General features: G+C 34.5%; 1 protein-coding gene across 1 annotated transcript; it reads left to right on the forward strand.

Moving 5' to 3' along the window:
* The first annotated feature begins 5,929 nt into the window (after nt 1-5,929).
* Nucleotides 5,930-6,670, forward strand: LOC141700936 (uncharacterized). The gene is made up of 2 exons (XM_074504589.1): nt 5,930-6,209; nt 6,333-6,670. Exons 1-2 carry the CDS (start codon nt 5,930-5,932, stop codon nt 6,668-6,670), a joined length of 618 nt encoding a protein of 205 aa, XP_074360690.1.
* The last annotated feature ends 5,396 nt before the right edge of the window (nt 6,671-12,066 follow it).

Consider the following 12,066-nt stretch of genomic DNA (forward strand, 5'->3'; position numbering starts at 1 on the left):
TCTGTAGACAGACCTTCAACCATATTGGATTCCATCTTCTCCTTGCTCTTCTTCCAGGATGCATCACAAAAGGACTCAATACCTTGAAATTTAGTGATTTGAGCAGGGACATCTCTGGATGGTTTCCATGCCTTGATCACTTCTTGTTCACGTTCAAGCTGCTTCTTCAAAATTTCTTCTTTCTTCAAGGACTCAGTTAATTCATCCTTAGCAATCTTACAATCAATTCTCAATTTCTCAAATTCAATAAATTGAGACTCTAGCACATTGTTCCTCTCACTTAAAAACAAATTATTTTCTTTAATTTTTGTATTTTCCTTAGTGAGGGACTTAAGAGTAACACGCAAATGATATAATTCTGTGGACATGTCATTGATTGCTGAAAGAGATGTGTCCTAAGTCCAATCATGTATGATGATTTAGGAATAACTTTTATGTAATCTTTTTTGATTTCATTGATATTAATAAAAGACTTATTTTATTTTTATTGCGGGCTTTATCTATTTTAAGTGTTTAAATAAGATATACCACAGTTTAGAGTAAAGCTTTTTATGGATTATGATGAGATCGTAATAATGAGACCTAAAAGATGATAACTTTAAACTTAAATAGTTCCTGGTCGTAGGATTACTAACTGGTAATTAATAATCCGCAAAGATCGGTACATACTATGCTTGCTTCATTATGAAGGCTCTCTGTTCTCATAGACATTTGTGTGGTGACACTATAGCTAGTATGTAGGTGCTTATTATAGAATAAGTTCACTGAACATGACTCACACAGCTGAACAACTGATGGAGTTCACTCACGTGTCAGCAGTTGTTCACATAGTGATAGTTGTACAAGTGTCCTTAGACTTGAGGTCATCATAGTCATCTTGTGTACACTGAACTATGCTTTGGTTTAGTTCTTAGTCTCCAGGGACAATTATAAGGGCTCTGCTGGGTATAGAAATTTGTGCACGAAGATAGTGTATGATCAATAAAGGATCTACCCCTTCCAATGAAGGAAGAGAATATTCAATGCTGATCCACTTATGCTAGTTCAGGAATCTCTGGCCAGAGTGAATGAAATTAGAAAAGAGTTTCTAATTTACATTAATTAGAAATAAGCATAATGAATGGGAAAGCATATGATAAAATAAGATAGGCTTGACACAAGTTCCATGCCTTGTATTTAATCATGACATTGCAGGGTAGAAGGAATTGATTGTACGGTAACTAATCACTGAATGGGTTCTTGGTATTCTAAGCAGTGAATTCGTATTATCCGGATAGTCGCGATATGCTGAGAAGTATCCCTCACGATGTAGAATAAATATGATTAATTAATTAATCATATTTAATGAATTAGAGAATTTATATAAATAATGATAAAATAGTTTTATTATTATTTATTTCTACTACCGGCTTAATATTGAACCTACAGGGTCACACCATAAAAGAGAATGATTTAATGGTGGAGGAATTAATTAATAATGGCTGATAATTATTTATTTATGAAATAAATAATTAATTGGCAAATTTAATAATTAATTAAATGAGATTTAATTGATTATAAATTAATTAAGAAAAAGTTCTTAATATTATTAATTAAGAATTTAATTTTTGGAAATTAAATCAAGTGAGAGAATTATTTCTAAAGTGTTTAGAAAAAGGATTAATAATTACAAGGTGTTTTAATTATTAGTGAGAATAATAAAGGGTTAATAATAATAATATTTTATGGGAAAATTTCAGCTGAAAATTTTGCCTATAAATATACTATTATAAACCCTATTTTTGCCTCAACCTAAATTATTACAAAACCCTAATTCTCTCCACCTCCTCCTCCATTACATTGATTTCTTGGTGGATACCGGTGGAGTGCTTCATACTTGAGGAACAGCTGCTAGAGATCTCCGCTCGTTGTTTTTGGATCGCTTTTAAAGATCCGGTGGAGTGCTTCACACTTGAGGAGCAGCTGCTAGGGATCTCCGCTCGTTGTTCTTGGATCATTTTTAAAGGTTAGAAATTGATCCATACGATTTAATCACAATTTATATGCCTTTATTTGGATTTTATATCATTGAAAATTGTTTCACCATGCTTCCGCTATGTATAAAATCTTTCAATTGCATCATTACACTCATCTTTAGTCAAATGTGCTAGGTTAGTGGTGATTACCTGATTACTTGAAGAACTTGTTTCTGTCTCATCAGACTTGGCCATCAGGGCTAGGTTGACATAGCTTGTTTCTTCATCTTCATCCAATCCATTAGCTGCCCAGTCATTTTCTTGTTTAATGACATTCCTTTTGCTTGAGCAACTCAAAATATTTCTGTTTATAATCAACAGGCCCAAACTTCTTCTTGCTGGAATCTGACTTTCTGCACTCATTTGCAAAATGACCAGCTAAGCCACATTTGAAACACTTGAATTTTGATTTATCCACCATGTTTTTATTTGGCTTGACGACTCCAAATTTTTTCTTGAACTTGAACTCGAACTTGGCAAATCTTCTGGATAAGAATTCTAAATTCTCATCAATATCATCCATATCATCTTGACTTAATTGATTTTCATTTTCAGCTACCAGCCCTTTGCCCATGCTTTCACAGACCTTTGATGTAGACTCAACAGCTTCTTCCTTCATCTCTTTCTCCTTTCTCTAACTCAGCAACCAGTGCTATGGATCCTCCTTTCTTCCTTCCTTTATCCATCCTTTCATCTTGCTCTATTTCAAGCTCATAAGTCTTCAGGATGCCATACAGTCTTTCTAAGGTAAACTCTTTGTATTCTTGTGAGTTTCTCAATGAGACTGTCATTGGCTTCCACTCCTTTGGAAGAGATCTAAGGAACTTGAGGTTAGAGTCTTTTGTTTGATAGACTCTTCTATGCAACTTCAGAGCATTTAGTAGCTTTTGAAATCTACTAAAAATATCGGTGAGAGACTCACTTTCTTCACAGTGGAAATGCTCATATTGCTAAACCAGTAGCTGCATCTTGTTTTCCATTACTTGTTCAGTACCATCACAGATTATCTGAATTGTGTCCCAAACCTCCTTGGTTGTTTTGCAGTTAATGATATTGTCAAACATATCACCATCAACTCCATTGAATAATATATTCATGGCCTTCTTGTCTTTCCTGACTTGCTCAATGTCAGGGTCTGACCATTCATCCCTTGGTTTGGGAACATATGGTTCATTTCCAGTTGCAGCTCTCATTGGTACATGAGGACCTCTCTCTATGCAATCCACATAGTCTTCATCTTGAAAGAGAAGATGTAGTTGCATTTTTACCTTCCAGTGGTGGTAATTTTCTTTGTCCAGAAAAGGAATTTTGACTCCAACATCCTTCTTGTTCATCTTGCTGTTTGTTGTGATCTTTACACTCTTTGTACTTCAAGAGCTTGCTCTGATACCAATTATTAGTCCCTAACAATACAACAAGAATTACAGAAGGGGGTTGAATGTAATTCTGGCAACTTTTTCAAAACTAAATTGTTCTTTCTTGATAAAATATGAAAGTAATAAAAACAAATGCTTTTAAAACTTTCTGGTGGATTAAGAGTATCCACCATATATATATATATATATATATCAATAAGAACTTTGTGAAGCTAAAATCGCTCACAGCTGCTTTACAAGTTGAACAATCAAACTACAAAGAGATTCTTAACAAGTACAACTTTTTCTATCTCTCTTTGAAATGTGTTTGTTTAGTTGATTGTTTTACTAGCTACACTTGGTTTATAAATTACCAAGTTCACATGACAATAAGACAAGATAATAAAACAAAACATATCTATTCTAACTCTATGCTGCTTCACAACTCTGTTCCAGCATCTTTGAATATCTTCACAATTGTATGGAAATGGCAATGCTTCTTTGTTCTCAAATTCCTGCTTAACAGGCTGTCACATTCCTTTTGCAAACACCCGACACATGTGACTATGTTGTCACTGTCAACAGATGTTTGAATATGATCATCCGTCGGGAGTCTTGCAGGTCATCCGCCGGGAGCTTTGTTGATCATCCGTCGGGTAGCTATTTGTCACTTGACTCTATTTTACTTATACAAAATTACAAGACATCACATATTTACATTTAATCAACCTATTCTGCATATCCACTAGTAGTCAACATGACTCATAAACTCATACAGAATCTACATAAAGTTGTTTGCAGAAATGTACTATAATTCTTATTTGTTACATGAGCTACTCACTCGATGGATGTCAAATGATCATCCGTCGGGACTATAGAGTTCATCCGTCGGGACTATTTTTGAACATCCGTTGAGTGCTACAAATTACACTATATTGAATCTACTAATGGTGTTTTGTTAATTTAATCATCAAGTACACAACATATTCCTAACATCAAGATTCTTCATATTCATAATTTTCTTCTTTTAATAGTAGAGAAGTCATAAATTTAAACGATAATAGCGTTGAAGTTGAAGAGATACGAGAAAGTGGTGTCCAATGAAAATGGGAAGAAGATAAGATTTTAATTAGAGCTTGGTTGAACGTCTCAATTGATCCACTAATTGGTACCGATCAAAAGGGTGAAACCTTTTGGGAACAGATTCATCAATATTACGAAAAAAGCAAACATGGTCTTATCAAAAGAGACGTTGTAGCTATAAGAAAAGGATGGCAACGAATCAATGAAGGAGCTCAAAAATATGGAGCATGCTTCGAGCATGCACAAAAAATGAATGGGAGTGGCTCAAACATGGACAATATAATAGAGGAGGCTCATGTTGAATATAAAGCTCTTTATGGAAAAAAATGTTACTTTGATAAGCATTGGAGTGATTTTCGAAGGCAAACAAAATGGAGAGCTCCTGTAATAAATATCGGGAGTACAAAGAGAACTAAGTTAAAATAATTTCGGAGCTTATTTGTCATCAGCTAAAAATGAAACACCAGATGACAATAATATTATGGAATCTCCGGTTCATCCTAAAGGTGCAAAAGCAGCCAAAAGGAAAGGAAAGGGAAAGAAGAAAGTCATAGACGTGGATGCTGAACGCTATGAAGAAATGACATCTGTTCAATGCCTGTAGTTGTCTCTATTGGAAGAATAATAAGAACCGTGTTAAGGAGATGGACTTAAAGATCATCATGAAAATACAAGTATTATCACTAGAACTCAACGTGAAGCGCATGCGGAAATGATAGAAGAAATAAAAAGGAGAAAGTCATCTGGATTTTAGTGCTTGGTTTTTATTATTTGGATTTTAGTATTGGGATTGTATTGTTTGGATTGTAGTGTTTGGATTTTAGTGTTTGGATTGTAATGTTTGGAAGGAAGCCGTTGTAATGTCTTTGTTGTGAGTTAATATTTGGAATAAATTCTTTTTAAGATTATATAAGATCATCAATATAATCATATTAGAAAAAACCAAACATGGCTGATATTTTGATATATACAAAGAGTTTGCTAAGGAAATGTTCAATAAAGATGACGATGAATATGAGAAATATCGTCTCCATCTCTTTAACAAAATTCAAGGGGAAGGATCTTAATCAACGCCTCGGTGAATGATATACAGAGACCATGAAGCCGGCCATGAACATCTAGTGAAACATTATTTTGCAGAAAATCCAGTCTATACCCCGGAAACATTTCGTAGAAGGTTCAGAATGGGGAGACATGTATTTCTTCACATTGTAGATACTCTCTCCCGTTTTGATCCATATTTCCAACAAATGGTTGATGCATTGGAAAGAAAAGGATTATCACCTCTACAGAAATGCACTGCTGTCATACTATGTTGGCATATGGAGTCTCTGCCGATGCCGTTGATGACTATGTCCGAATTGGTGAATCAACCGCCATTGAATGCTTGAAAAAGTTTGTCACTGATGTTAAATTGGTGTTTGAAAATGAATACTTGCGAAACCAAATTTAAATTATGCTCGACGTTTATTAGAGATGGGAGAGGCCCGTGGGTTTCCCGGTATGATGGGTAGTACTGGTTGTATGCATTGGCAATGGAAAAATTGTCTTAAAGCATGGAAGGGGATGTTTATGAGTGGTCACAAAGGGGTTTCAACGCTCTTACTTGAAGCTGTCGCCTCTTCGAATTTATGGATATGGCATGCATTTTTTGGAGTTGCTAAGTCTAACAATGACATAAATATTTTAGACCGATCACCATTATTCGATGAAGTGCTTGAAGGTCGTGCCCCTGAGGTAAATTATACGTTGAACGGTAACAACTATAATTTAGGGTACTATTTAGTTGATTGAATATACCCATAATGAGCTGCATTTGTTAAAATAATTTCACGTCCACAAAGCGAAAAGAGGAAGTTATTTTCCAAATATCATGAAGGTCAGCGAAAAGATGTTGCACGAGCATTTGGTGTATTGCAGTCTCGTTTTGCAATTGTGCGTGGCCCTGCACGATTCTGGGATAAAGGAGATCTTGCTAAAATAATGAGAGTATACATCATACTACAAAATATGATTATCGAAGATGAAAGAGACACATATGCTACTACATTTGGTCCGCTACCATCTTACGATGACACAACAAATGGAATATCGCAACTAAATATAGGCGAAGAGTCTTTTGTTCCGCATGAAAACTATATCCAAAGAATTATCCAGATTCGTGATCGACAAAAGTATTATCAATTGCAGGCTGATTTGGTGGAGCACATCTCATAATTTCACAATTCCCGTTAATTATTTCAATTTTATATTTTTAGTTATAATTATGTTGTTTTTGTAACGTTTTTTCCCTTATTTTTATGTCGTTTATTTAAGTTTATTAAAAAAATCTTCAATTTTATGTAAGTTAAAATCAAATCATATTTTATTAATTTTAAATAATTTGTAACTAAAATAGTGTAACTTAATTATACGTAAAAATAAATGAACATTAGATTCAAAAAATGAAAAAGGGAATAAAATTATGGGATATTGTGGGACATTAAAAAGTAAAAAAGTTGGTCATTCTGAGAGGACTTGCTTGGCCAAGAAGAGTGATGCCCAACTAATTCCTTGTTGTTATGTCAGTGGGGTCCAAAAATAGTATAAATCGGCCATGCAGAATATACATGCGTTGCTGATGCTCCCACTGGGGCCTGTAAATACGTTCTTGTTATATTTTGCTGAATCTTAATATCATATAGTTTATCTTAGCTTATGTAGTTAATTAATACAGTAGACAAGGAAGTTGAAAAGGATCTCAATTTTATTAAAGACCCGGGTCTAAAACTTATTTAGGTCACATTTAGGAACATATTAGAAAGTGCTACAGGAATTCAATGTTTTCGTGTATATGCTACTATAAAGCTCGCCAATTTACATCCAAAGACCTTTTACATTTCATTATAAGATAGTCAAGAACATTTATGGTTCAGGGGTCATAATTTTTAAGCTTAGTGATTTTTTCGGCCTCAAAATTTGCATCAGTGTACTTATAAAATCCTGAAATTTAAAAGCGTAACTTTTTAGTGTTCGGGTATCCAAAATGTGCTTTTTTATGTTTGAACCAGGAAAAAAAACAGGTGAAAATCGGTTGGTCTAAGGATAAAACGGTATGTTTTCAGTATTTGAGGAGCAAAAAGGTACAACAACAAATTACGGGGGCTGATGAGTATTTTGGTGCATAATTTGAGATTAAAAATATGATTAAGCCAGATCTTTATCATATTTAACGTGACTACTGACTAAAGGGCAAATCATGAACAATATGTATCATATAAATTATTTTCATGACTTGATAGAATCAAATCATGGCCTAATCATCTAAATATTTGCTTTCACAGGTGACAAATTAGTTCATACACATTATTTACTTTGAATTGATGCAACTGACAAAAATTTTACATTAAATATGTGACATGTGAGGTTATTTCTCTTTGATAAAGTACTGGTAATATGCATCTAATTCTTCTAATGATGCATCAGGATCAATAATAAACCTCCCACAACAAAAACTTTTCTGGTACAGTATTAGTGGTTTAATTAGAAAGCAAGAAAATAAAGTTAGTGTTCAAGCAAAATATCTAGTTGGCATCTTGCTAGACGAATGTTGTAAGAGGTGGAATTTTTTTGGATCATGTTCTCTTATTACAAGAGATGCAACGTATACATGATTAATGCAATATTATAGATCGAGAATTTACAGTTATCTTACATGTACTTGTTTTTCAGTGCAGTAATACTTATTTGATTTAGGGTAAAATGCAAAGTGTGTACCTATAATTTCAAGCTTCTGCATTGTGTGTACCTCAAATTCAAACAATGCAAAACGTGTACCTCCAGTTTGCAAAGTTGTGCAAAGTGTATCTTTCCGTTAGTGTAGTGTTAACGCCGTGAAAACCAAATGAAAACTAAAGAAACCTATTTTTAATTTATCACATTTGAATAAATATACTCGGGTTATATCATTTCCAACCCGAATTCTATAAAACTAATTTGTAGAGCTCACTTTCTTTTTACTCTTTTTTCCAACTAATGGCTGAAATATGTGATTGTGGTGAAGCAGGAGCTCAACGCACTGCAAGGACTGAAAAGAATGCAGTAAGAAGATTCATTGGTTGTGTTCATGAGAGAAATGGGTGTAACTACTTTCGATGGATTGATCCGCCGTTGTGCAGTCGTAATGTAGCTGACATTGGTGGGTTGTTAAGGTGAATTGAAGCTAATGAAGATGAAATTGAAAATTTGCGTTTGGTTCAAGAAGAGCAGATGATGAAGTCGAAGAAGAACTAGAATTGCTTTAAATGTAGCTTCTTTGTGGTTGTAATATGCTTGGTGTTTGTATACTTGTGTGCTAATGATTTAGGACAAGAAATGTAGTTGCTTGCTTTAGTTATGTTTATTGTGGTTCATTGTGTTTAAAGTAGTATTTGATGTAGTAATGAATGAATCAAATTTGTTATTGTGTAAAATCTTGATATTTGCATTTTCTTGATCACCATAGCATTTTGTTGTTAAGCACACTTAGATAAAGCAAATACATAGATAAAGCAGGGATGACAATATAATCATCACTGATGATAACATAAGCAACATGACAAGACCATAACAACTTAAGCAACATGATTTGCAAAGAAATAAAAGAAACACATAGAAGAACACCAAAAGCAAGAACATAATTATCCCTCCATCTCCTCTTCCGTAATGGCCCTCACTGCACCTAGTGGTTCTTTGAAAATCTCTATACCCCCTTCACCAGCCTGACAGTAACTAGCCAAGGATAGGGCTTCCTGATTTGCTCCTTCACTGATCTCCTCCAACTGGACATCGTCCCAGTCTTCTTGCATGAGGTTGTTGTTGAGCTCCAACAAATAAGTTGTTAGTCCCTTAACAATATAGTAAGAATTACAGAAGGGGGGTTGAATGGAATTCTTTAACCTTTTTCTCAAAATAAAAATGTTCAACTCGAATATAGATATACTTGTTTTGATTAGCACAATGCGGAATAGAAACTTAATTGAATCAAAACATAAGTAATTAAAAACAAGAGTCTTTAAAAACTTTCCGGAGGATTTAAAAAATTCCACCAGGGATATATATAATATATCGAGAGGACTCTGTATGCAAGAATGCTCACAGCTGCTTATAAATTGAACTACTGAGAATACAGGAAATGCTAGTGATTCTCCTTACAAAAATTTCTCTGTTTTTGTGTTTCTCAGCTATCTCAGTTATTTTTTTATTTGCTACACTCTTGGTTTATATAATACCAAGATTACAAAGTCAAAAAGACTGAACAAATATAAAAACTAACAGTCTTAAGCTTTGCTGCTTTTCATCCTCTATTACCCGGTTAATGGGCTTCCATAGTAGGTTTGTATGCATCTCGACGGCTGTGTGTCAGCTTTCAATGTTCAACTGCTGTTTGAATTCTTTATATGATCATCCGTCGGGTTGTTGATCATCCGTTGGGTTGTTGATCATCCGTCGGTTGCTTTGTAGGTTATCCGTCGGGTAACAATCAAGCATATGACTTCATTTCACTTATACAGAATTATAAGACATCATTTATGTACAATTAATCAACCTATTCTGCATATCTAGTTAAAGTCAACATGACTTATATGCTACTACAGATTCTATACAAAGGTGCATACATAACTGTGCTATAAACTTATCATTACATAAGCTACTCACTCGATGGATAATAAGTTAATCATTCGTCGGGACTATAATGAGTTATCCGTCGGGACTATCATTCTTATCCGTCGAGTGCTACATAATTTCATTAAGTAAAATCTACTTAGATGTTTTGTTTATGAAATCATCAAGTACACAACATATGCAGTGGCCATGAGAGTTTTTGCAGATGTGCAATCCATTAGATCAAACTTCTTTAAAAGATAAAAAATATATTTAGTTTGACTAATGAATATTTCATCACTAACTTGTTTAACTTGTAAACCAAGAAAGTAAGTTAGTTCTCCCATCATACTCATTTCATACTTACTTTGCATCAATTTGGAAAACTTTTTACAAAGTTTCTCATCTGTAGAGCCAAAAATAATATCATCTACATAAATTTGAACAAGTATGCTAGAGCCATTAACATTTCTGAAAAATAAATTTTTATCTACAGTACCTCTTGTGAAGTGATTTTCCAAAAGAAACTTTGATAAAGTGTTATACCAGGCTCTAGGTGCTTGCTTCAGTCCATAAAGTGCTTTCAGTAGATAATAGACATACTCTGGAAATTTTGGATCTTCAAAGCCAGGAGGTTGGCTAACATACATTTCCCTCCAAATCTCCATTCAGAAAGGCACTTTTGACATCCATTTGATAGACTTTGAAATTGGCATGGGCTGCATAGGCTAAGAAGATTCTGATGGCTTCAAGTCTTGCAACAGGAGCAAATGTTTCATCAAAATCTATTCCTTCTTGCTGGCAATAGCCTTTAGCAACCAATCTGGCTTTGTTCCTTACTACTATGCCATTTTCATCCATCTTGTTTCTGAATACCTATTTGGTGTCTATTGGATTCTTTCTTTTAGGCTTGGGTACCAGATTCCATACTTTATTCCTTTCAAATTGGTTTATCTCCTCCTGCATAGCTAAAATCCAATCAGGATCTAACAAAGCTTCCTCTACCTTCTTTGGTTCTTCCTTTGACAGAAAGCTGCTGTATAGACATTCTTCCTGAGTTGCTCTCCTTGTTTGAACTCTAGAAGAAACATCACCAATGATAAGTTCAAAGGGGTGATCTTTTGTCCATTTCCTTTGTTGAGGTAGATTGGCTCTAGATGAAGAGGCCTCATGATTGTCTTGATGTGTGATTGAGTTTTGATTGCTAGAAACTCCCCCTGAGTTTGTGGATCTTTGATTTGAGAAGGGAGAGTTTTCTGTAGGTGATCTGTCTTGACTTCCTGCTCCTTTTGATAACCCGACGGATGGTGAATTTTGAGTACCGACAGATGAGGCAGGTTGTCTTCCGACGAATAACGCAGATTGCCTCCTGACGGATGAAGCATTATGCAACTCGACAGATGTAGAGTTTTGTGCTTCATTGGTAGTGGATTTATCTGCATTATCCTTAGATACCGTTTCTTGATCACTTTCATCATCACTTTCATCACTAGCCATCTCCACATTGTCAAATTTGAGGCTCTCATGGTAATCTCCATCTTTTAGTCCTTCAATCTTTTTATCATCAAACACAACATGTATAGATTCTACAACAATATTAGTTCTTAGATTGTAGACTCTATATGCTTTACCAACAGCATATCCAACAAAAATTCCTTCATCTACTTTAGCATCAAACTTCCCATTTTGATCAGTTTGATTTCTCAGAATATAACATTTACAACCAAAGACATGAAGAAAGTTTAGAGTTGGCTTCTTGTTCTTGAACAATTGATAAGGAGTCATGCATCTTGCTTGATTAATCAGAGAAATATTCTGAGTGTAGCATGCAGTATTTATAGCTTCAGCACAGAAATATGTTGGTAATTTTGATTCTTCAAGCATTGTCCTTGCAGCTTCAATAAGAGATCTGTTCTTTCATTCCACTACTCCATTCTGTTGTGGAGTCCTTGCTGCTGAAAACACATGCAAGATCCCATATTCCTCACAAA

The sequence above is a fragment of the Apium graveolens genome, unplaced genomic scaffold (assembly GCF_009905375.1).
Source record: "Apium graveolens cultivar Ventura unplaced genomic scaffold, ASM990537v1 ctg3108, whole genome shotgun sequence".
In the NCBI taxonomy this organism is placed as follows: domain Eukaryota; kingdom Viridiplantae; phylum Streptophyta; class Magnoliopsida; order Apiales; family Apiaceae; genus Apium; species Apium graveolens.